This window comes from Schistocerca americana, chromosome 1, assembly GCF_021461395.2.
Source record: "Schistocerca americana isolate TAMUIC-IGC-003095 chromosome 1, iqSchAmer2.1, whole genome shotgun sequence".
NCBI lineage: Eukaryota > Metazoa > Arthropoda > Insecta > Orthoptera > Acrididae > Schistocerca > Schistocerca americana.
This window is the reverse complement of record NC_060119.1, coordinates 561156325-561182928: the sequence shown is the minus strand read 5'-3', so window position 1 is coordinate 561182928 and position 26604 is coordinate 561156325. Positions and strand designations below refer to the sequence as shown.

General features: G+C 40.1%; 2 protein-coding genes across 2 annotated transcripts in view; one reads left to right on the top strand and one right to left on the bottom strand.

Annotated features, from left to right (window-relative positions):
• Window positions 1-16116: 16116 nt before the first annotated feature.
• LOC124606389 (calreticulin) lies at window positions 16117-24569 on the bottom strand. Its single transcript, XM_047138373.1, has 8 exons — window positions 24362-24569; window positions 24092-24196; window positions 23801-24004; window positions 22774-22925; window positions 22376-22684; window positions 21981-22175; window positions 21738-21902; window positions 16117-16884 (listed from the first exon to the last, which is right to left on the bottom strand). The coding sequence occupies exons 1-8, from the start codon at window positions 24444-24446 to the stop codon at window positions 16858-16860; spliced, it is 1242 nt and encodes a 413-aa protein (XP_046994329.1). The 5' UTR covers window positions 24447-24569; the 3' UTR covers window positions 16117-16857.
• Window positions 24570-24739: 170 nt separating this feature from the next.
• The window catches only part of LOC124606376, a 28181-nt gene continuing 26316 nt past the window's right edge, over window positions 24740-26604 (top strand). Inside the window, exon 1 of the mRNA XM_047138362.1 lies at window positions 24740-26332. Coding sequence (XP_046994318.1) covers window positions 24910-26332 — 1423 coding nt within the window. The 5' untranslated portion in view covers window positions 24740-24909. The remainder of the gene's footprint in view (window positions 26333-26604) is intronic.

Here is a 26604-nt window from a genome sequence, read left to right as displayed (position 1 = left end):
CATTATTGCCTCATTCTGCTCCATGTTACATTATTATCAGGAAAGTTGGTCATTAAACTGATTATTCCAATGTATACTAACATTTCGTTTTTTTTTTTTTTTTTTTATGTGTGAAGGGCTACATTCAGCTGAAGTCGATAAAGCATAACATTCATCTAATTGTCGGTTATTATGCAGATTTCAGATGTAACTGATGAAAGATAGAGCAATAATGGTATTGAAATAACAGTTGATCATCGAGAGGTCTGCGGTTATCATTCTGTTCAGAGGTCAGGGAGACAGTAATTATGTGGGTGTAACTGAGGGCACCGAGAATTAGTTATAGGAAACCTTGCATTAGTTTAATGATATTTGAAATCATGAATAAGGTTCGTTGGAAGTCGGTAAGTGCTCTCTTTCTTAAATACTAGATCAAAAACATTACGCGTATTTACGTGCCATCAGTCAAGCTGCCTTAATAAAAACCCACGGTTGTTAACTGTATTACTTGTCTTACTGGGTTAAACTGTTAACATAAAAGTAGACATTTCAATGAGTAGATTCTGACAGTATTTTAAATGTTTAATATGCGAAATACCTTCCCTTGGTTGACTTGCAAGCTGTGGAAAGAGCACTAGAATGTGCCGGTACAGAGTATCCCAGCAAGTGGATAAAGCGACATCTGTGCATAGAAACATGCACTACATGAATGCTGACGGCTGCGGCGTGCATGCTGTGACCCGGTAGTTGCACGTGTGCAGGAGCACCACGCGCATGCAGAATTTCTGGCCGGCCCTGATCTAGATGGATGGAGGATTTGAATTATCATCTTCTGAATGCGAGTCCAATGTGCTAACCAATATGACTCCTCGCTCAGTGATATGGATAGACATTGTGACCATTGTGAGAACTTGATGGAAGAGTTGTCTGCTATCCACAAACTTCTGGAAGCTGTCTTGGCAACTGTTGACTGGTTTTCATGTCCACTGTTATTTATACAAGTGGTTGGGTGCTCTCATGTTGTATAGACAACAGGGGTCTTGCCAGTATTTCTCATTGTCAACATTGTTGTCAAAGAACCCTGATCTGGACACTGGGTCACCTGATAATGGGTGGTGAACTGTGGGCAGATTTAGAGATGTTTTGCAGCAAAAGTACACCATTTAATCAAAAATATCCTGACACCCCGCTGAAAATGACTTACAAGATTGTGGTGCCCTCCATTGGTAATGCTGCAATTCAGTATGGTGTTGGCCCGCACTTCGCATTGATGACAGCTTCCACTCTCACAGGCGTATGTTCAATCAGGTGCTGGAAAGTTTCTTTGGGAATGGCAGCCCATTCTTCATGGGGTGCTGCACTGAGGAGAGGTATTGATGTTGGTCGGCGAGGCCTGGCACAAAGTCGGCGTTCCAAAACATAGGATTCAGGTCAGGACTCTGTGCAGGTCAGTCCATTACAGGGATGTTACTGTCGTGTAACCACTCTGCCACAGGCCATGCATTATATACAGGTGCTTGATCATGTTGAATGATGCAATCTCCAACCGCAAATTGCTCTTCAGCAGTGGGAAGCAAGAGGGTGCTTAAAACATCATGCAGGCCTGTGCTGTGATAGTGCCATGCAAAACAACAAGGGGTGCAACCCCCCTCCATGAATAACAGAATCACACCATAGCACCACCGCCTCTGAATTTTACTGTTGGCACTACACACGCTCGCAGATGACATTCACCCAGCATTCACCATACCCACACCCTGCCATCGGATCACCACATTGTGTACCGTGATTCGTCACTCCACACAACATTTTTCCACTGTTCAATCGTCCATTGTTTACACTCCTTACACCTAGTGAGGCGTCATTTGGCATTTACTGGCATGAAGTGTGGCTTATGAGTAGCCGCTCGACCATGAAATCCAAGTTTTCTCACCTCCTGCCTAACTGTCATAGTACTTGCAGTGGATCATGATGCAGTTTGGAATGCCTGTGTAATGACCTGGATAGATGACTGCCTATTACACATTACGACCCTTTGCAACTGTCGGCAACCTCTGTCAGACAACAGATGAGGTCGACCTGTACGCTTTTGTGCAATATGTGTTCCTCCACGTTTCCACTTCAGTATCCCATCAGAAACTGTGTACCTAGGGATGTTTAGGAGTGTCGAAATCTCATGTACAGACGTACAACACAAGTGACGCGTAATCACCTGACCACATTCGAAGTCCGTGAGTCCGCTGAGCATGCCATTCTGCTCTCTCATGATGTCTAATGACTACTGAGGTCGCTGATATGGAGTACTTGGTGATGATGATGTTTGGTTTGTGGGGCCTCAACTATGTGGTCATGAGTGCCCATACAAACTCTCAAGTTTTACACAGTCCATATTTTCGCACAATTCAATCTAGCCACTGTCACAAATGATGATGATGATAAAATGAACCTGGAAGTAGGTGGCAGCACAATGCACCTAATATAAAAAACAAATGTTTTTGGGGTGTCCAGATACTTTTGATCATGTAGTGTCTATGCAGCGAATGACTAAAACATTTACTCCACACTTCTAATTATAGAACTGGTGGGCCTTACCTCTCTTACACTTTGGCTTCTCCTTCATTGAGGTTTGGGAAACAGTGGAGGAAAACAATGGCTAGTTAGATGTAGACAGCTCAATTTTTACAAGTGATGCCTGCCATCTCTGACTAAAGTAATGACACAACAAAATAGAGAATCAAGAAAGCTAAAAAATATTTGCATTTTTCTTTATAATTAATAGTCCCCAAAACCCAACTTAAAAGATTTATTCAAAAGAATAAGTTCAAACTTGACAAACGTAAAATACTCTGGTTAAACTGCAGCATGTCATTCATCACACCTACAACAATTTCCGTCTGATCCTCACAACAGACCAACAACAAAATCCAAACATTTTTTTGCCCTTTGGAAAGACAATGAACAGACAGAGACTTCCATCCAGCAGCCTCTCATGGAACAAACTGGTGTTGGAACTGTTAACAAAAACAGAAGACCAGAATATTAACTACTGTGTTTGGAACTATATGATGATAAATTTGAGCACAAAAAACATTTGCAAATAGGAGTGACTCAAGTAAGCACTTCTGGAACTGAAAAACAATTGGGACTACACAAAACAACAATAGCACCAGGCCCTGACAGAATTTCTATTAGGTTCTGCAATGAAAACACTACAGAATTAGCCTCTTTCTTAGTTTGTATTTACCTTGACCTGTTCAAACAGATTGGCTCTGAGCACTATGGGACTTAACTTCTGAGGTCATCAGTCCCCGTTCAAACAGAGAAGAGTCACCATGACTAAAGAACACATAATCATATAAAAATCAGTGAAAGAGCAGTTTTGTAGAATAGTGATCAATATGTGTAACACAATCCTAAAAGTTCAAACACTAGGATATTTTTGCGAGAAAAAAAAATCCTCTTAAACAGTTAGCTCAGGTTCAAATAATACCATTGACGTGAAACATCCAACATCCTTTCATCGTGTAAACAGAAGAGGCATGTGAACAGGTACAGCCAGTCCTACTAGATTCCCATCAGGTGTAAGACACTGTACCACACTGTCAATTGATAACCAAGATCCAGTTATAAAAATTCCTTCACAAATATGTGCATAGCTTGATGTGTTTCTGACTGTTAATATGTTATATGTATATATGTTAAACAGGTCAGTGAATGTTTGATAAAATAAAAGTTACTTCAGGTGTGCACTGAGGAAGTGTAATAGGGCAATACTCTTAGATTATTCACAGACAGTGCTTTTGCATATAGGACACTACTGCTGGATGACCGGTAGGCAGGCAGTGTGGACCGACATGCATAGTAAAACACTTAATGTGATGAACTGCAGCTGTCTTTGAATGTGAATAAATTTATGATAATGCCTATAAGAAACAGAAAGAACCCAGTGGTACCCAATTACAAGAATAGTGGCAAACTTTTGGAGCCTATCACATTGTTTAAATATCTAGCGGTTATAATACAAAACAATATGAAAGAGAACAAATACATAAAACTCACAGTAGGAATGGGAAGAGCAACACCCAACATTATCCAAGAAAACCAATAGCTTCTTTTTTCTGTTGCTCATACAAACTTGCATTGGATGACAGAGGACAGTGTCGCTACAGTGCTGCGCTAGTCTAGTGAGTGCGCCTTCATCTCACCACGTGAATATGCTGGCCAATAGTGTTCCTTACGACTGTCATAAATATTGCCGCACCTCAACCACTCAGTGAGTCGTGTATCTCATCCGATAGTGTTCGTTACTATCTCCATCGTACTGATGCCTACTCGTCGACGACTTCACTTTGGTATTGATCTTGTGCTTTGATCTCAATTTGGATTGTGGCTCTTACTTGACCTGTTAACAGTGTTGTGTCAAAAATTCCTTGCACTTTGTTGCTGGTTGGGTTGCTATTGACTTGCTCTTGTTGTGTTGGGTCCGCCTTTTGGTGAGCCCCGTTGCTCAACTCTGGCATGTGTTTGAGTTGCATCTGCAGGTGGTTTTCCCACCTTGTGTCATCATCTTTTCTCTTCTGTTTTTCTGAGGTGTGCCTTGGTATCCAGCTACTTGTGGATATAGCAATTGGCGATGAGGAAAACGGAAGTTGTTTCATAACATGGAAGCTAAATTGGTTAGCCTGCTTTAGCAACAGCAGCAGCTGATGCACCAGCAGCAGATAGAGGCAAACTTGTTACGAAAGTCACTTCACATCTTGGTGGTCAAACTTCGAGTGCAGGGGACAGCACTGCACTCGACACCACTTTCCGTCCTCCATAATTTTCTCCTTTCAGTGACACTATGGAAGATTGGGACACACATTTGTATTGATTGAAGCAACATTTCACGGCATTTCTAGATGCAGCAGACAATTCATTGCACCAACTGCTCTTTCTGTCATGGGCGTCACCAGACAAGTTTTTTTTTTTTTTCCTCTGAAAATTGATGCCTTTGTCTGACCTTGTTGCCCTCTCCTTTCAGGAGATATGCATTCTGCTGACTAATTATTATTCCCAGCACTACCATGTGGTTGCCTCCAGGCTAGAATTGCATCAGTACCATAAACAACTGGAACAGTCATGCACTCGTGGGTCACTGATTTGCAAGGACTCTGCTGAAAATGTGATTTTACTCGCACCAGTGAAGGCTGTACGGCTCCCTGCACCAATTCCCTGATTTGTGATGTAGTGGTTCAACTGGTGCCTGAACTGGTGGTTCATAGAGTGGTGTTTGGATGACCCATTCTTAGAGGACATTTCCCACATTGCTCATTCATTTGAAATCACACAGGCAGTTAATGAATGAGTCATGGCAAGGCTGCAAGTGGCGACAGTTAACTCACACCATCACATGCGCCACCCCAGCATTGTAAACATAGGATGACTGCCAGACTGCAGCAACATTGTGATTCATGTTTGTCTGATGTCTCTATGACTTCTGAGACTCCAGTCACCTCTTAATGACAACTATGGATGCTGCTCCCTTTGTGCCCATTGTGTGTTGCCTCTCACTCCCAAGCAGCTTGTTGAGATAGCTGTGGGTCACGTATATGCTGTGGCAAGGAGGCGCATCTCTGCTCCGCATGTCACAGTTGCAAGACCTGTCCCCATCCAGTAATGCGACCCCACCGGGACATAGTACACCCGCAGAAATTGTTTCTCACGCTTCGTATGTCTCACCAGGACATCCGTTTTCAGGTGGACAGTGAGGTCACTGTCTCTTCAATCAACCAAGTGACCATCAATGCTCAACTGCTGATAGAAACCTATCCTATTCTCTGGGAGAAGATCTCCTCACCAAATTGGCTGGGGCGCGGCAATATTTTTCTAAGATCGAACTTGCTGATGTGTACCTCCAGCTAGCCTTAGATGAGGTATCTCAGAAAAACTATCCTTAACATGACGTTTTGGTTGTGTAAGTATAAACAACTTCTCTCTGGCATTTCCTCTGCTCCTGCAATACTCCAGCGATTTCTGGAACAATTGATACAGCATATTCTGGCTTGCATCAATTATTTGGATGATCTCATGGTCATAGGCTCCTCCCACCATAAGCATTTGGAAAACTTCTGCACCCTGTTCATGACCCTGTGGGATGCAGGGCTTCGTTGTTGTTTGGAGAAGTGCGGATTTTTTTCAGCCAGGAGTGGAGCACTTCTAAAGAGTGAATCGAGCCTACTAATTAGAATGCTGCCATCATCACTGCTTTACCTTGCACAATGAACATACCTGAATCACTAGCATTTTTGGACAAGCTCAACTATTATGCTAAATTCTGACCCCAGTAACTCACGTTGCACAACCTCTCAACCAGTTGTGTAAGAAGGGACCCTTATACTTGGACCATCACCTCTGAGCAGGCTTTTGTCAAATTGTAAACCATGCTGACATCCACACCCTGCCTCACACCCTTTTCTCCCAATCACCCGTTGGTTGTGGCAACCAATGCATCCGCCTATGGCAGGGGCGGGCAAACGTTGCACGCGGCTCATGAGCGCACAGCGCTGCACGTGTGCTGCTCGCGTGCAATTGTCGAATGGGTAGTGGCAACAGCTGGCAGGTTGCGGCAGTGTAGTACCAGGCTAAGCTGTGGATGTTGATACAAAATGACCACTACGTAGTGAACGTTGTATTTGAAGTACCATAAAATGCAGAGTGAATCAAAGAAACGGAGAAGTGGAGATTTGCTATCTTTTAAAAAGGAATGGGAGAATCAATTTTTCTTTGTACAAAAACGTGAAAATTCGAAATGTTTAATATGTGGCAGTATTCTCGCTGGTCAGCAGAAGTTTAGTATGGAACACCATTATAATAAATTTCACAAGGGCGAGTACAATTTATTGTCGGATTCTGAGCAGATGGGGAAATTGACTGAACTTAAGAAGAGCGATCTGACGATACTAGATGAATCTGACGTAAGTTGCTGTTGTCACGAGAGATCTGTGACTTTCTTTTGTCGTGTCTCTCATCTAACTGATTTTACATTTTATGGAGCACTGTTTTCAATTTTTCAGGACGACAACAATGATAGCCCAGCGGTACGTGCAAGTTATAAGATTGCGCTTAATATAGCGAGAGCTGGAAAACCATTTGCTGAAGGTGAGTTTACAAAGGAGTGCATCAATGATGCTGCTGATTTACTTTGCCCACTGAATGCAAATCAGTTTCGAGCTATCACTGTAAGTCGTCGTATAAGTGCCATGGCAGGTGACATTTACTGTCAATTAAGGAGTGCAGTGCAGGAGTTTATTGCATTTTCTATCACAATTGATGAGTCCACAGATATTTCAGACACCGTGCAATTACGGCGTGGACACTGCTCTGCACATAACAGAGGATTTTTTAGATATGATATCTTTAAAAAGCACGACCACCGGCGCGGACATCCTAAAAGCCGTTGAAGAAGCTGTCGATTCAGCTGGCTTAAACTGGGAACGTTTGGTGTCAGTGACAACGGACGGAGCACCTGCAATGAAAGGGGAACAAATGGGATTTGTTGGATTACTCAGAAAAAAGCTACAGCGTACAGAAGAATCATTGTACAGCATACACTGTATTTTTCACCAAGTAGTACTCTGTGCAAAAGCAGCAAAACTGGGGGACGTAATGCAAGTGGTTATTCGGGCAGTTAATTATTTGAGATGCCAAGACAGTATCACACATACTTGGCTGAAATTGGGAAAGAGTACGGTGACAACTTACCACAGTGAAGTCTGCTGGCTTAGCCGCGGTAATGTACTCAAAAGATTTTTTGAGCTGAGAATACCAATAAATCAGTTCTTAAAGGACAAAGGAAGGTACGATCCCAAGTTAGAAGATCCAGAGTGGGTTGCCGCCCTTGCATTTTTAGTGGACATTACCGGACACATGAATGCACTGAACACAAGTTTACAAGGAGAAAATCAGCTAATTTGTGAAATGGTTGAAAAGGTGCAAGCTTTCACTAGCAAGCTTGATCTGTGGGAAAGACAGCTCTTGTCAGGGAACACAGTCCATTTCCCTACTCTGTCTACTGTGGGAGAACAGAATTGCAAAGAATATCTTTCCGTACTTAGTGCAATAAAAGAGGAATTTCTCAAGCGATTTGGGGATATATCATATTTATCCCAAGCATTTGAATGGTTCTCGAGACCATTTGCTGTTTCTGTAGATGATATTCATCCCAATTTGCAAATGGAATTAAAAGATCTACAGTGTAATTCACGTCTGAGAGACAAGTTCCTTTTGGCAAAACGTGTAATAGACTTTTATCACGACTTTCCACAGAAAGAGTTTCCTTGTCTCCATCGTGAAGCCGCAAAGATAATTTCAGTGTTTGGCTCGACATACGTTTGTGAAAGATTTTTTTTCTGTTATGAAAATTAATAAGTCTCGGTTAAGAGCAAACATCAGTGATGAAAATTTACGTAACTGTTTGCATTTGTCTGTATGTAGAAATTTTGTTCCAGACATTAAACGTATTGTAAACTCCACCTGTGATAATTAAATAAAATGTATCGTAGGTAAAAGGCACTCTTTCAAACCATGATTTCTTTCAAGCACTCCTACTAACCTTATTCCTACATTCAGCAAAGCAAGCTAGGAAACAAACCGCATTACAGAGGAAGGAGTGGAGAGACGGTATGGTGGGGAGGGGAGAGAAGCGGGTGGCTAGCTTCCCCCTGTGTGCACGCAGAACACGTGTTAACTGCACACATGCAAGTGCACCGCACACATGCAGGATTCCTGCCTGCCCCTGGCCTATGGTATCAGAGTGGTCTTGGCACACAGGAATGGGGATGGTTCTGAACAGCATATGCATCCGAGACCCTGACCCCAGCACAGCCCAACATGCACTCCCCCCCCCAGTCCTATGCGCCCTGGCCAACTCCTCGCATCCCTTGGGACTGCATCTATCTCGATTTTGTAGGCCCATTCTTGAGTTCTATGTGGTTACTCATTGTAGATGCTTATTCAAAGTACCCCTGCGTCATATGCGTGGAATCTACCACAGTCAAAGCCACCCTTACCACTGTTGCCCAAGTTTCGGCCATCGAAGAATTGCCTCACACATTGGTCTCTGACAATGGCCCACAATTTGCAGCCTTACTTTGTTTTTGAGCACTTACCACACCACATCAATGAACATTCATAGCCCCGTAGAGTTCCTCCATCGTCATCTACCTTGGACTTACCTTCATCTGCTGACACCATTGCCATTGGAACGTCACTCTCATTCGTCCTGGAGTTACAACCTGGCATGGCGGTGTGGGCACACCCCTATGGGAGTGCTCAATCTTGGATGCAAGCAATGGTATCGGGGCTGTGTGGAAGTTGAATGCCTGTTGGAGCAAATGGACCTCAACGGACAATAGAGGATAGTGTTTCCACAGCACTGCACTTGCCTAGTGAGTGCACTACTACCTCAGACATGAATGCACGCACAAGTACCACTGCACCTCGACTGTTCAGTCAGTCGTGTTCTTTGTCTGGCAGCGTTCATTACTATCTCTGATGCACTACTGACTACTCGTCAGTGACTTTGAATTTGGTATTCTTTGATCTCAATTTGAATTGTGGCTCATATTTGACCTGTTGACAGCTTTGTGTCAAAAGTTCATTGCACTTAGTTGTTGCATAAGTCTCTATTGATTTGCTCTTGTGTTAGGTCTGTCATTTGGCCAGCCCTCTCCCTCGACTCCAGCGTGGGTTTGAGTCCCATCCACAAGTGTTCTTCCCATCCGGCGTAGTCACTGTTTCTCTCACGGGTGCACTGGTATCTGGCTACCCATGGATAATATAGCACTAGTCATTTTAAACAAGCTGGTTTGTTCATATTAAATATGAAATCAATGCAGATATTCCATTTGTGTCACTGGCAAAAAGAAGAAAAATGTCCAAATGCCCCCCCCCCTTTTTTTTTAAAAAAACATGAACCAACTGCCCAATTGTGGCCCTCGACAGGAAACATTTCTAATACCAAAAACATATTGGGTGTGGATTCTAAGATCATTGGATCCCCTGTGCACTTCACAAACAAGTCTGTGGGATGCATCCTACAACTTGGTCCACTCGTCTGAGCAGTGGGGACACCAGCAAATTCATACGTAAAATGGTGTAGAGAGCCTCAATTAAGGGAGAGACGGGTTCTTAAAATGAAGAATAAAACAGACAAATCTTAAAAACTGTGGTAGAATGCAATTCCTTTCAATAAGAAGTTAAGCCAGCTTCTAGTACATGACACAAACAAGTTACCATTACTTAAAATGAATGTTTCCTTTTATTAGTGGCTACAAATAAATGTGATGGTACTTTCCACCATGCCTACAGCAATACAGACTACTATTGTCACAGGACCACCAGTTTAATTTTTGCATCCCAGCGACTGTACACTTCCCACAGAGTACAAGTTTTACCAAAATATTTGTACACTTCAGCAAAGCTGAAGGCTATAGCAATTTTTCTTATTGAATATAACACATGATCACTGGTATTGTCCGCGTATTTATTTTGTAACACATTAGTCTATTCTTTTTGAGTATTAAAGACATCAAGACAACTCAAAAATTCTGTAACAGTTGTTCCGCAATAATTAAATTACATCATTTCCATAATACACTTCTGTGAAGTAAAGATTTGCCAAAAGCATTATCAATACTACTGTAAAGCTGAAAGATGTTGCTGAAATATTTCACTTGAATATTCTGTTCTGTTTCAAGAGAAAGTATGTTCCACAAAGAGATTGAAGATTAGACAATCACTAGTTTAAATAATATCCACTAGTTAGTTTCCTTCACCAGCCATTTAGCAGAATGAACAAAAAGCTTATTATGATATTTGAACCTCTTTATTACTTATTCATTGTAATTTATAAAATGATATATGTAAAAGGAAAAATGTTAAGAAAAATGTACATAACAACTATATATATATATATATATATATATATATATATATATAAAAAAGAGATGACTCAGTAGTAGAAGTGCCTCAGGCACACACTAATTTCAACTCATGTCAGATGGGACTAATTTTATTATTTAAAAAAGAGAAGTGGATAGAGGGGGTGGGGGTGTGGGAAGGCAGGAGGAGAGAAAGAGAGAGACTGCAGAAATTATAGGTTTTCCAGACTTTGTATATCTGGATGGCAATGCACCGATGCCTTTGAATTCAGTCATTACTGTCTGTCTTGCATATCCTTAGACACTGTAGTGGCAGTGTGTATCTATAAAAGGTACACAAACTACTCAATGGAATTCTACCACCCTTTCAAAGCAAGTGAGGATGGGGTGTGAGTCGTGCTTGGGTAGCTCAGTCGGTAGAGCACTTGCCTGCGAAAGGCAAAAGGTCCCGAGTTCGAGTCTCGGTCCGGCACACAGTTTTAATCTGCCAGGAAGTTTCATATCAGCGCACACTCCGCTGAAGAGTGAAAATCTCATTCTGGAATTCTTATTGTAGTTGTGCATACAGTAGTGCTTGTGAAATAAATGATAAAGTGATTGTAAAACAAAAGAACATCACTTTTTAAAATGTTAATGAAAGATACACAAGATAATGGTACAAAATACATAAATATTTAGTGTTCTGAAACATTTTAATGAATGATGCTTCAGAGCAGTCTTTTTAAGGAAGTAAATGTTTCTCTCCAGCTACTTTTTGTGTCAATTGAAACTCATTTATTAGGAACTCGATGCTTTCTGTGGTGTCTTGCGAAAGAGCTATGCTCTAATTGTCAAACAACACTGTCATAACGCAGCGCAATGACATGTACTGAAGGATATTTTCCCCTCTTGTACCAAGTACATGTGTCAATGTTATGGCGAATTTGAAGGTAAGTAAAAACTGTGGCACACCTGGTAATTTGATTACCAGCTTCAATAATTGCACCTTATGGCTACCTGCACATTAACCATGTTAACAGAATATTGTTATTTGTTCACATTTACTTTAGACCCAACAGAAGTCTGCAGCAATTAAGCACCATACTGTACATCAACTGCAGTGTACAAGAGTAGTGTAACTAACAACTGCCTCACAAAATACTTGCACCCAGAGACATAACAAATGTAATTTTTTGTTATATGTTCAAAGCAACTTTTTTAAAAGTTATCTTCAGTAAAAACTCTACGATAAATATGAGACTGAAGCCTGCATGTTTCAGTTAGTGGTGTGGTATTTTCTCATTTCATTTCACCAAAACAGCAAGTGAACTATGCTGTTAATTACTGTACATGTTTTGACAGGCTTCTACTACCCAAAAAGTTAAACTTACAAAGAGAGCTCATGATGACATTCCATGCAGGTCATGACAACTTGCAAAGACAACAAATGAACACTGACTGACATTAACAGAACCATATGATCATTCCTCAAACATTTTATAAAATTCTGCGAGGATGTTAAAGACTCAGCATTTGCTCAAAATAGCAAGAATCAAAATCGGAAAAAGCTACTTCAGGAGTCATTATATAGATCATGTGCCAGAACATTAGCTACCTGGAGGCATTTATGGCTAATAAACACGGATCTGTGGTTTTCACAGCCCCAACACTACATGCAAAATAATGTCAAATCTTTGTATTCTTGCATAGTACTAGAAGAGTTATCAATGCATACTTGCAACCAAGCTTTCACACTTCAGTTCTGAAATTACGTATTCCTGTCAGCACTGCAGATATTAAAAGAAGCTTTCATTCTTCCTGTACACAAACAACTTCTCCCTGTATCACCGAGCGAGGTGGCGCAGTGGTTAGACACTGGACTCGCATTCGGGAGGACGACGGTTCAATCCCGCGTCCGGCCATCCTGATTTAGGTTTTCCCTGATTTCCCTAAACCACTCCAGGCAAATGCCGGGATGGTTCCTTTCAAAGGGCACGGCCGACTTCCTTCCCCGTCCTTCCCTAATCCGATGAGACCGATGACCTCGCTGTCTGGTCTCCTTCCCCGAAACAACCATCTCCCTGTATCAAAGAAAATCGGGAAAGAGGCACGCACCTAGCTCCAAATGCACAAGTGATTTTCAATATCTTACATGTCCACTTTGGTGTTTTGTGTTTTGGTACTTTATTCTATGTACAATGATGACTCCAAACCTGTCAGTAAGTTAATTTATGACCAAGACCTTCCACAATTCACTGCATGCCAAATAGTAAGTGTAGCAACATAAGCAGATAAGCAACAATTTAGCGTGGCTCACTTGTGAACTCTTCCCGTATACAAGAAGGGCAACTCCATGGAGTATATACAGGGTGTTTCAAAGTCTTTGCACAAGTGACTGGGGGTGACATCACAGTCACATGGAGAATAACTTTTGTTGGAGACAATATTTGCTGACAAGTTGCAGCAATCATAAGCACTGTTTAGTATTTTCCGACCCTAGGACAATGATTACACTTAACCAGATGGTCTGCTAACTCTCTACACCAGTAAACAAGAGCAATTTTTCAACAAGAAAACCATATGAATGAGTTTGTCGAGGTAGAAAACAACATTCAGTAACTTCAATTTTGTTCAGTCTACCACCTTTCATGTGCTACACTGCAAACAAATGTTGCCGGGTGTCTACAACCTGTTGCCTCTCACGAATTTAACCAGTCTTAAATGACACCTACTCACCAGGAAGCATCCTTTGTCTCTAACAAGAGTTGCTCCATGGTGACATGCTCTGTCATACACATATGTTTGTCACAAAGACTTTGAAACAGCCTGCATACATATAAACATATGTAACTTAGTCCCTGAATGCTGTGATCAGTTTCCGTGCTTACTGTAGGGAGTGGCCCTACAAAAGTTTTAAGATACCAGAGTTCACACCTGACAGCTCTTTTTTTCACTCCTACATGCAGTCTGATGCAACATAATTAAGCAAGAAAGTCACCAAGAACAAAACACTGTGTGCACTTTTGTTTTCTTTTGCAGCATTTGTCTTTTGCCAAGAAAAGACTGCTTAACATTTACATTCCATTTTCTCAGAAAATAGTTTTTTCCCTCCAGTTATACTGGTGGATACTGTGAAGACAGTTATATTGGTATATTTGACTTACAGTGGTGAGGGGAAGACCTTAATCGGTGATTTCTGAGTATATTATTACAGCTTTCTACCATATTATAAATTAGTTGACAGGCTGTAAAACAAGTAAACTGATAAATCTGTTGCATAAGGAGCTTAGAAATTGAGAAGCCTTATGCCTACTTCATGATCTGCATACTCTGGATTCAGTCAGTTTCATGTTCCACAGATCACAACTGTGACCTCTTCCTATGATGTAGAATTAGTCTACTTTACAATAAGAGTGCACTGCCTCTGGATAAAACACAGAAACATTCTGCCCACTTACATGATCTGAGGTTTGTTAACATACACATGGTTATACTTTACTACATTAAATAACTCCCACTCTCCAGGCTTTTAGGTTTTTTTTCTTTTTTACATGTATACAATGGCTTATGCTTAACTATGTCTCACACACACACTCAAACAGTTTCCACGAAGTAGATGCTGTCTGGAAGTAGTAGTTGGGTCCCCCCCCCCCCCCCCTTCAGCTGAATAACTTCATTCCTTTCTGTCCCCTACCCTAAGGCTGAGTAATGGATACTGTAAATAATTTGTCCTCTAAGTATTATGACTGCATTTGCATAGTAGTATATTTTCAAGATGATATTTACATTTTCAAACACTGACATTACTTTTAGGCTTGATTAAAATATTTGCATGATCAGCAAGGAGAACTATTTCTGCTTCTTGGCTACATTTTTATGCACCACAAACAGACTCAATATTGATCCCTGTGGTACACCTGCAGTGATTATTCCCTCGTCCAAAGATGCTGTTTCATTATGGACATTCCCTGGTATTCTTAATTCTACTCTCTGCATCATTTTAGAGAAATATGGCAAAAACCATTTACCAACAAATACCCCATACCGCAATATTTAAGCTTCTCTGTAATATGTGTAGCTGACCAAGATACTATGGAATTAACTGTAAATGAAACAAAAAAGGAATGTAACAGTTGCTGGGCAATATCCCAACATTATGAGTGACGCCACAGCCTCAATCACATTCTAATTCAAGAAATACTATTGCAAACTCACATGTGTATGCACACGTACGTTAATACTTACCACTAAAGAAAAGCCAAGAACATTACGTATTCCTCCTGTGCTATGTTTCCATTTGTGTAACATGTTTTTATTTAACTTTGGATCCATTATGGACTTTGAAAAAAATATTAAGCAATAATGTTTTACTTCATGTGAGTGTTCTACTCTGTCCTTGATGTGCACATTTTGTCTATAATCTATTAACTAAAGAAATGCTAGTTCAAATTGGAACACCAATTGCTCTTAAAATTCTCAATGGTGTAAACATAATATCAATTAGTTTATTACTAATTCAATTAGCAAATGACATACAGAGGAAACTCTTGCACTGAAACAGTTTCTAGGGCACTATTTACACAAGAATGAAACAATGTCCTTATGACTTTCACACACATCGAAAAATGAAATTTTCAATACAGATTTTCTCATACCCTGTAACTTCTCCAAACTAGTTAATTTTCTCATTACTGTGGGGGTATATAATGTGTTTAGAGGATTCAAAACCAAAAATCACATTGACAATTTCAAGGCAATAAATTCTATTACATGGTAAAGAAGCCTAAATTATTAGTTTTGTGGTGAAAATTTCTCAATTAGGTACTCTCAACATAAAAATATGAGAGAAACATATCCTCGGAGGAGATATAAATGTGAGTAGAATTTACACACTTTTGATAATATTAATTAAGGATAGTGTTATGCCCAAGAAAAGTTTCAAGAAAATCCTTTTCCAGAAGGTCTTTTGGTAAATGTCATTACTATCATTTTCTTATTGGAAATGAGTTCTGAATCAACTACAAATCCTTTTTGTTGTTAAGGTGTAGAATGTCACTGACATTTACCAATGAGTGAAGATATTTTGGCATTGTGTCTAAGCTCTTCAAATCGCTGCCGAACTGACTACATGCAGAAATTTGCACTGATGTTTGCCATAGATGAGAACTTAATTACATCAAACAGTTACATTCCATAAAATAATACAAGCATTAAGTATAATCAAAATGCTAAAAACTGAAAGTAAATTTTGTTTAATGTGTCTCAAAAGGCAGCCCATAACAAAAACACACATACGGCATTACAGTGTTCATAACCATGACAATGAATGTGCTGCTTAGTGAAAACATATGAGAAGTCACCCACACACACAAAAAATAGTACAAAAACATATTTAAAACAACAACATCAGACGGCCATAACAAACTCAACCCACTAATGATATGCTATTCACAAATGACATAGTTGTGAAATTATTGCTTATCCATTTCAATAACTACACAATTCACAACTCTTAACACCTTTAAACAAAATGTTCACAACTGCAGTACCAAAAAGAAATAAATAATTCTAATATGCCAACATAATACTTCTGAATTGACCTCAGCATGAACGAAGCTTGATTTTGAGAAATGCTCTTCACATACTGTTAAATTTGTAGGAAACTGAATGATCACATTTATTAAAAATGATACAAAGATGTATTTGCAGATTGTTTACACAATTATTCAATGAATATTAGTATGTCACCTATATCACACTACCTGCTGAATGCATTAGAACACAACTTTCAATCACAACTTTACACAACTGACTCACTATTACTTCCATGGAATTAATGTTTAATAACAGTCAATATTTGTCACTAGCAGTCTTCTTCCTCCACTTCATCAGAAAAAAAGATCACATCTTTTCTAAGTTGCATATCAAGCTGTCAGTAATAGAAAAACTTTTGCTGAAATAGTCTTTGCAACTTCAATTAAAACTCATCATGAGTGTGCGAGTCCTGCAAAAGAAAAAAGAGGAATAATTGTTAGAAATAAGCCACCCAACAAGTTGTCTAAGCACTTGTTATCTCAACAGACAGTTACCAAACATTTCACTTTCTCTCTCCCTCCCACTCTTATCCCTACGATACAGCAGCTGGCCAGAAAGAGAAAGAAAGAGGGAGATGCACACACAATGTAGAGGTCTCAAGACTTCTTGCCTATATGGACTGGGCTGCGCCAAAGTTAGTAATCAAACAAAACAACACGCAATACCACTTTATATAATATTTTGGTTTCAATTCCACCTGTACAACAGCAAAAGTGCATTAAAGGTGTTTGCAGCTCTTCCACTGCGTGCTGCTATTAATAACATCTCTGGTGATGAATTATGAGAAGTGAATTGGATAAATCATTAAACAGGTGTGGATAACCAACCGCATTGCTTGTTCATAACTCCTTTTGTTTTGCCAATTACGTTAGCTGGTTTTTTATTTCAGTCACAGCGATGTAAGATGGGCTATTGTATTTCCATCAGAAATTGCGCTAGGAAAATCAATTAAATATTTGTGACAACCAAGATGATAAATGTCATTGCTGCAAGTGACCATAGAAGCTGTGACACACACACACACACACACACACACAGAGACAGACAGACAGACAGAGAGAGAGAGAGAGAGAGAGAGAGAGAGAGAGAGAGAGAGAGAGAGAGAGAGGGTGGGGGGGGGGGGGGGGCAGGCTACAATATACTATCACCAGACTAGCTACAAACAATGACCATGAATTGTCAACAGCAGCATGTAACAGAAGAGCAATGGTGAATAAGTGCACTTTAGCCTGGACAAGATTTAAGCACCTGTTAACTCTTATCTCCCAACAGCTTTCACGGTGGGCAGAAGGGAAGACGGGAGGAGGGGGTCCTCTAACACTTTTTCACACAGCATACTGTGCGAGTGGTTGGATACTTCCAGCAGCACTCAAACTGCTGAGACCCTGAATAGCTTAATTATGTTTTCTATGCGTGCTGAAATTTGTACAGTATATATGCAGGACAGAATTAACTGATTTACACTACAAACACAGCAGCCTGAAAACAACGCTAGCAGACAAAAATATGCTCCAACTGCACTACATTCCATCTTCCATGCACACATTAATAACCTAAATATGGGAACAGGTATAACAAAGATACACCAAGTGGTCATACAATTATGGAAGACAGATGCAAGAGACCTGCCCAGTTCACCGACACCGCACATCCTACTCCAGTCCTGTCAGGCTTGTCCTTTCTCAACAGAGGCAGCACCACCTGCAAAAGCAGCCTGTCATACCAGTTCTGCTGCAAGTTCTGTTATGGCATTTTATTTGGGGATAGTCACCAAGCAGCTGACCACCAGAGTAAATGGTGACTCACAAACTGAGGCCAAGAACAGTTTACCATACAGTACCACCACTATACTACTGAGGACAACATACTCCGGTTCAATGGCTGCTTCACAACCAGTGCTACCTAAATCCCTCCCTCCAGAACCAGCTACTCTTAACTACATAGATGGGAGTTATCCTTGCAACGCATACCTTTCGCACCCGTAATCTTCCTGAGTTCACCTACTGTTTCCACACCCTCCATCCAACAGTTTCCCCTTCCCATGTCAATATAAGAAGGGTAAAAAAACTGACACAAAATTACAGAGCAGTACTCTTAACATTGATTTGATGTAGAATTCTTGACTGTGTTCTCAGGTCGATGATAATAAATTTTCTTGGGAGAGAGAATCTTCTGCCCACAAATCCATATACATTTATGAGGGCAGTTCAATAAGTAATGCGACACTTTTTTTTCTCGGCCAATTTTGGTTGAAAAAACCAGACATTTCTTGTGGAATATTTTCAAACATTCCCGCTTCGTCTCGTATAGTTTCATTGACTTCCGACCGGTGGCAGCACTGTACGGAGCTGTTAAAATGGCGTCTGTAACGGATGTGCATTGCAAACAACGGGCAGTGATCGAGTTTCTTTTGGCGGAAAAGCAGGGCATCTCAGATATTCATAGGCGCTTGCAGAATGTCTACGGTGATCTGGCAGTGGACAAAAGCACGGTGAGTCGTTGGGCAAAGCGTGTGTCATCGCCGCAAGGTCAAGCAAGACTGTCTGATCTCCCGCGTGCGGGCCGGCCGTGCACAGCTGTGACTCCTGCAATGGCGGAGTGTGCGAACACACTCGTTCGAGATGATCGACGGATCACCATCAAACAACTCAGTGCTCAACTTGACATCTCTGTTGGTAGTGCTGTCACAATTGTTCACCAGTTGGGATATTCAAAGGTTTGTTCCCGCTGGGTCCCTCGTTGTCTAACCGAACACCATAAAGAGCAAAGGAGAACCATCTGTGCGGAATTGCTTGCTCGTCATGTGGCTGAGGGTGACAATTTCTTGTCAAAGATTGTTACAGGCGATGAAACATGGGTTCATCACTTCGAACCTGAAACAAAACGGCAATCAATGGAGTGGCGCCACACCCACTCCCCTACCAAGAAAAAGTTTAAAGCCATACCCTCAGCCAGTAAAGTCATGGTTACAGTCTTCTGGGACGCTGAAGGGGTTATTCTGTTCGATGTCCTTCCCCATGGTCAAACGATCAACTCTGAAGTGTATTGTGCTACTCTTCAGAAATTGAAGAAACGACTTCAGCGTGTTCGTAGGCACAAAAATCTGAACGAACTTCTCCTTCTTCATGACAACGCAAGACCTCACACAAGTCTTCGCACCCGAGAGGAGCTCACAAAACTTCAGTGGACTGTTCTTCCTCATGCACCCTACAGCCCCGATCTCGCACCGTCGGATTTCCATATGTTTGGCCCCATGAAGGACGCAATCCGTGCGACGCACTACGCGGATGATGAAGTTCTTCATGCAGTACGACGTTGGCTCCGACATCGACCAGTGGAATGGTACCGTGCAGGCATACAGGCCCTCATTTCAAGGTGGCATAAGGCCGTACCACTGAATGGAGATTACGTTGAAAAATAGTGTTGTGTAGCTAAAAGATTGGGGAATAACTTGGTTTATTTCAATGCTGAATAAAACAACCCCTGTTTCAGAAAAAAAATGTGTTGCATTACTTATTGAACTGCCCTCGTACATCACTCATGTGAAAAAAAACAGCTTGCCCGTTTCTCACAGAATCTCATGCAAACTTCGATGAAGGGCAACACGCAGGTTCCATATTCCCAGATTTCCTGAAAGCATTTGACATAGTAACCCACTGCAGACTAAAAGGTATTAATATATGAAATAGGTTTCCTGACATGGGAGTGGCTTTAAGATTAAATTATAGAACCTAATACATTGTCAATATCTCAAGGGTCTCTTCAGGTACGCTCATGGGAAGTATGACATGACCACTAATTCTCTACATACATTAATGATGGCTAAGGTGAGCCTCAATCTGCAGATGTTTGCTGATGACACTGGTGTGCTGGGTAGTGTCACTGACTATAAGAGGATACAAGGTGACGCACTAAGGTTCTAGTCAATGTGATGGCAACTTGCTCTTATTGTAAAAAAAGAAAATGCGAGTTAATGCAGACGAGCAGGAAAAACAACCCTATAATGTCCAAATACAGCATTAATCAGCATTAATAGTATGATGCTTGACATAGTCACTTCTATTACATACCTAAATGTAACATTGCAGAGTGATTAACTGGAACAGCACATCAGGTAACAGGGAAGGCAAATGTTCAATTTCAGTTTATTGGGAGAATTTTAGAAAAGTGTGGTTCACTTGAAAAGGAAATGCATACAGAACACTAGTGCAACACACACTTTACTACTGTGAGTGTTCGGGATCCCAGAACAGGAAGACACTGAAGCACTTCAAGACAGGCTACAAGATTTAGTATCACTAGTTTCAGTCAAAGCGCTATTATGAAGATCCTTTGTGAACTCACATGGGAATTCCTGAAGGGAAGACTTTTATTTTGCAGAAGGCTCTTTAGAAAATTTAGAGAAACGGCACTAAGTTGACAGCAGAACAGAACTATTGCCACCATCAGACTTTTGCAGAAGGGCCATGAAGATAAGGAAAATTACAACCCATACAGAGTATATGGACAGTAATTCTGTTGTCCCTCCATTTGTAAGGTGAACAGGAAAATAAATGGCTGGTAGTGCTACAAGGTACCCTCCATGTACCAAACTGTACGTAGATATGGAAAAAAAAAAAAAAAAAATTTACAGTTGGTTGGAAGTAAATAACATCTAAAGAAGGAAAACTAGTTGAATAATCAAATTCAATTTACAAACTATATGAGGTGAGTCAGGAGGAAAGGTATGTTCTTTGAGGAATTATAGTATTAGTGATTCTGAACAAAAAAACTTCATATGGACATATGTCCTATTCCAATTTGTTTCTGAGATAGAACTCATTCAATATCACTTTTGTACGTTTTTCTTGAGCAACACTAAAACCGCACCCTCCAATGAAAATATGTCCCAGTACAAAAACACATTCAAAACAGTGTATGCACATCAAGCGAGTTTTTCAACATTCTCATGCTCTCTTCACCCAAATCATTAGTTCTTGAGCAAAAAAATGAATAGGACCTTTTTGTAGGAAATTTAATATAGTTTAATTTTGGTACTGCAACACGTTTTTGCTGGAGTGTGCGGTTTTCGAAGTAGTCAAGAAAAACATGCAAAAGTGACATTAAATGTGTTCTATCTCTGAAACCATTCTTTCCTTTTTGTTCAGAATCACTAATACTACCACCCCTCAAAGCATGCACCTTTCCTCCCAACTTGCCCTGTATTAAAAGCCTGTACATTTTACATTTCAATAATATTTTTTCTAACAAATCTAGTATTACCTCTTCACCAGATTCTGGAGGATCACTCGTTTCATCGTCATCTTCATCCTCATTCTCATCTTCATCCTCGTCATCTTCTTCATCCTTTTTGGAAGACTTTTCCTCCTCTTCTCTCTTTTTCCTTTCCTCTTCATCCTGTTGCTCTTTCATTTTCTTTTCACCAGCCTGAACAAGAACAGAATTATGTAAGCACAACAGTATGTACAATGTTACCTCAGAAAATAAATATTTAATTCCACTTACAGATCTGGGCCTCCACAATTCTTCTCCCACTTGTTTAGCGTGGTCTGGATCATCAGTTATCAGAATGTTATCAAAAATAGTTCCCGATTTTACTTGCCACAAGTCAAAACCAATAGCACAAACCTCATTCTTCAAATATAGTTCTGGGTCTGGTGAATATTCAGGGTTGTCAATTTCAGGATGAATCCAAGGCCCCTATATAAAATAAGAAAATTAAATTTCCTTACACTCACTCTGTAAAACAATGAACAATGGCTATAACAGAATGAATCTCATGCCCAAGAAATTAAAATCTCATTTATTAGGCATGAATAAAGCTATCACCCCAGCACATCATTGATAGTTTCATATGAAATCATGGCCCTCACATTTGATTTAGGTGCACATTATCTTACCTTGTAATTAGGATTATCAATTTGCTTAGGTTTCCATTCACCCTTGAAGTCTGGGTTGTCAATCATAGGGGGTTCCCATTCACCATCCATTTCATCATCCCAATCTTCTGGCTTACTGGCATCAGGGTCAGGAATATGCTCTGGCTTGTCCCAATCGTCTGGTTTCTTGTCATCAGGGTCATCAATAGTAGGACGATCATCCCAGTCTGCTGGTTTCTTTGCTTCTGGATCCTTTATCTTCTTAGGCGGCAGAAAGTTCCAGTCTGCTTCTAGTTCTCCAGACTCCACTTTCTCATTGTCTATCAACACCTTTGGAAGGCAAATCATTTTAGTGATTACTTCCGAAACACTGATATATGTGTGAGGTTAACTAAAATAATTTCAATGCAAAAACATACCTCATATGTGTTGTCAGGCTTAACCACCAAAGTGTATAAATGTGTGTAAACATCATCCTTGCATCTTATTTCCTTGTTGATTAGCAAGTTCTTTCCTTTGTAATTAAAGATTACATGAACTTTCTTAGTACCAGGGCCACAAATGTCAGGACCTATAAAAGTTGATTAATTTTATACTGACAATACTGCAAAATGTCTTTTCCACACAACTGTTCCATATTACCTATTTTTCCAATATACTACATATCTGCTGCACAGTAAAATTGGTACAACCAGAACTTAGGAAGAGCATCACACGAAACACACAATGCACCTTACCTGATGGTCTTCAGAGGACTTTTGGATTTTCATAGTGGATAACACTAATAAAACATTTTGCAGGCTCACAGAATGCCCAAATATAAATTTAACTGCTTTCATATATTAAATCCTTGATTCTGATAAATAAAACTACACTTTCAAAAACTAAATCCATCTCATTTTAACAGCAAGCAAATCGTCAGGGATAGTAATGTGACCAGCAGTACAGCAAGAGAACATGAAATCAGTACTAAAACAATCCTATCCCTGAAGATTCCAATTATTTCTGGAAGGAACAAATTTAATGGTTCATTGGAAATAAGTTTCCATTACTTTCGTTTTTGCTTTTCTTCCAATAAATTCTGCTCACAGCATTAAAACTGAAGAGTGAAAAATTAATAACTAGCTCTGCTATTTTCAAATCTGCTTGCACGTGAGCTTCACCAATTATCTGCGCAAACTAATCTGCCATGATGGCAGTCACAAGGAATAAGATTTGTTAACATTGCTAAAGGTGTTTATCTCCAGCAACGATGTTCCCGCCTCTTGATTAATACACTAGAACGTGTCATTTAAACCTAATATCTACTTTTCGTGTTTTAATAATGTCCTTATAAATGAAAACTAATACGGAATGCAGTGACGGTCCAAGAAAATAAAACTTAAAATAAAGCTCTTGCACACGAGTTCTTCCTGAAATGGGTACCATATGCCGGATTGGACTTACCAAACATAAGAAGGTACGGTGAGTCACCGTGCATGTCTTTCTGGTCCAAACCACAGTCAAAAACTTTAAGGTATCCTCCGCCACAGTCTATATTCTGTTCATGCTTCACTGTAAATTGTATAACCAGCGGCTTTTCTTTACTACTAAATGGCTTGAACTTCGTGGATAGTGCATAGAACCTCGCGTCTTGAGATGTCTGGATACCTGCAAAAATAAAGAAAATTGTCACATGCAGAACTTAAAAAATTGAAAATTTTAAATAGATTCTTTGCGTAAAATAAGGGTTTCTACCTTTATCTTCTTCGGGGTCATTGAAGAACTTGCCGGCACTACGGACGAACTTGCCGAACTCCTTTCCCGGATGCTCCGAGTACACCCAATTGCTTTCCCACGAATCTGCACATCAGTCAAAAAAAATTCTGTATTTTTCTATTACACGGCAAATAAAAAATTGTCAGTGGTAAACTATAACTACGAAAAATAACGAGGAAATCATAGAAAATGTAAAGACATGATAGATTTGTCATAACGTGACAAGCGGTAAGTTATCCCGTTACTTACCGTCAGCAAACTTCTCTTCATAGTAAACTTCACTATTAACTTCCGAAAACGCTAAAAACGCGAATGCTAAAACTAGGAACCTCATTGCGGAGGATGCTATAACCTACTCGCCACCCCGATGCAAACTTGACAACGTACACAGAAATATACAACCAACACCCGCAATTTCCTTCGCCTCACATACAACGCAGCACCCAGACAGATGGGCCTATGCCATTGGTTAGCTTGCGTGCACCAATCAGAGGGAACCACGCTGAGGAAACAGCGTCAAGGTTTCCGATTATCACAGATGCTATCATCTGTGTGCTAGCTGGCGAGTCTTGTCCACGTATTGACTGGTTGCCATGGAAACGGCTTCCCACAGGCCGCAAGGTAGCGTGGCTTCACACCTCAGTGTCACATGTTTGTTGAAAATGGAGATTTAGTGAACTGACTGAAGTGATGAAAACTGGTAGCATCCGTGTTAGATCAGCGTGTCCATTGTGAACGCGTTATATTCCCATAGTTTTAAATGCATCCAAATATAAAGTACTACGCCTCCTCCGTTCATGCAGAGGATGAATGGTGTGTGGAAATTAACACAGTTTAACCACAAAGAACAGAAGAGAGATATTGCTGCTAGAAATTACCAGGAAGAGATGACAGATTTTCATTTAAGCCGTTGTTATGAACCCAGTATATCAGCTACGAAGAATAGGAAGATGTCACGCAGCGATTTAGCGTTTCAAAAATTAAAGAAGTACGAAGTAAAATATAAAACTAACCCAAATTTGACATCTGTACTGACAAACAGTGAGTCGGTGGAAGCAAACAGTGAGTCTCATATAGAACAATACAAATCTGTTATACCTGTGTACACCGGCCCAAGAGGCAGACAACAGGATTTGACAACATACTTTGAGGCATCAAAACATTGTCTTCAGAAGGCCGAAGAGACTGGCGGTCGAGCATCATTGAAAACCGGTAATGTCACATCATCTCATACACGTCCACGTAACAGAACACTTATTATTGACCTTAAAGTTGATGATGACGTGGTTTATTCAGATGACTCGAAAACTGAGTTGATTACCAATTCTTTTCCAAACGCCTGTCGGGACAGAAATACTATTTCACGGAAGAAGCAATCTGATGCCGAAAAGGTAACTGCTCAGAAAAATGAGACCTTGCCTCCTCCATTGAAGATATCAGTAAACAACAAACCTAGTGCGTCTGATACATCTGTTTCTATTGACAATTTATGCAGGAATATAGCGCCTAATGATAATCCCACAGATTCAGGTGATCATACACATATTAACTCCACCTCAGCAGTTGATAAAACATCTGTCTGCTCCAAGAACATGAATGAAATTAAAAAAGTTGACTTATACCTAACAGACGAAATGAAAGAAGTGCAGGAACTGTCTCAGTCAGTAGAATATTGTCAAAAGCAAAACAAAAATGAATCATTAGAACAAATAAATTGTGATCTCCTGAGCAACAAAGAGAAACTATCTGTAGAGCCAGAGACTGTAAGAACTGAAATATTTGAAAGTAACTCTGAGATCACAAGTTATGAAGTTCCTGATATTTCCAGTTCTTTTCATATAGATATTAGAGAATCTTTACACCTGGACTCAGTGGTAACTCCAGAGTCTTCCGTTACCGCAGGTGATGGTGTACCACAGAATACAGACGATAAAAATGTCGCTGCTCCGGCATCAAACAGTGTAACAGATGGTCATTTGCACAGTGCAATCTCAGCATTGTGCTCCAAATGTAAAAAAAGTTTTAAAAAACAGTGTAAGACTCAAGCAGATAAGACTTACTGTAATTGCAATAGCAAATCAACACAGACAAATATCAACTTGGACTTTGTACATCACATAAACAATATTCATCTTTCTAACACAACTGCAGAGAAAGATGTGCTGTTATCACCGTATAGTTTATTTGTTTACCATTACTTGCTTCATGGGTATTCAGAAGGTACAAATTCTTCAATCTTTCTTTTAGTAGATTTGTAGAAGGAAGTAATCAGCATGATGTAACTCTTGCAAAAGAAAACATATGGTAATTGCCCATCTATTAGTATAGACTTTTCAGATTGTTAAATAGTTATGGTAACTTTAGGATGGTGTAAATAAACTGGAGAACAGGTGTAACACAAAGATTATCTCATTTAAGAAATTACATTTCTACGCTACAACATTACTGAATGTTCAGCATGTTTCCTGTCAGCTGTTCAGTATATTTTGATA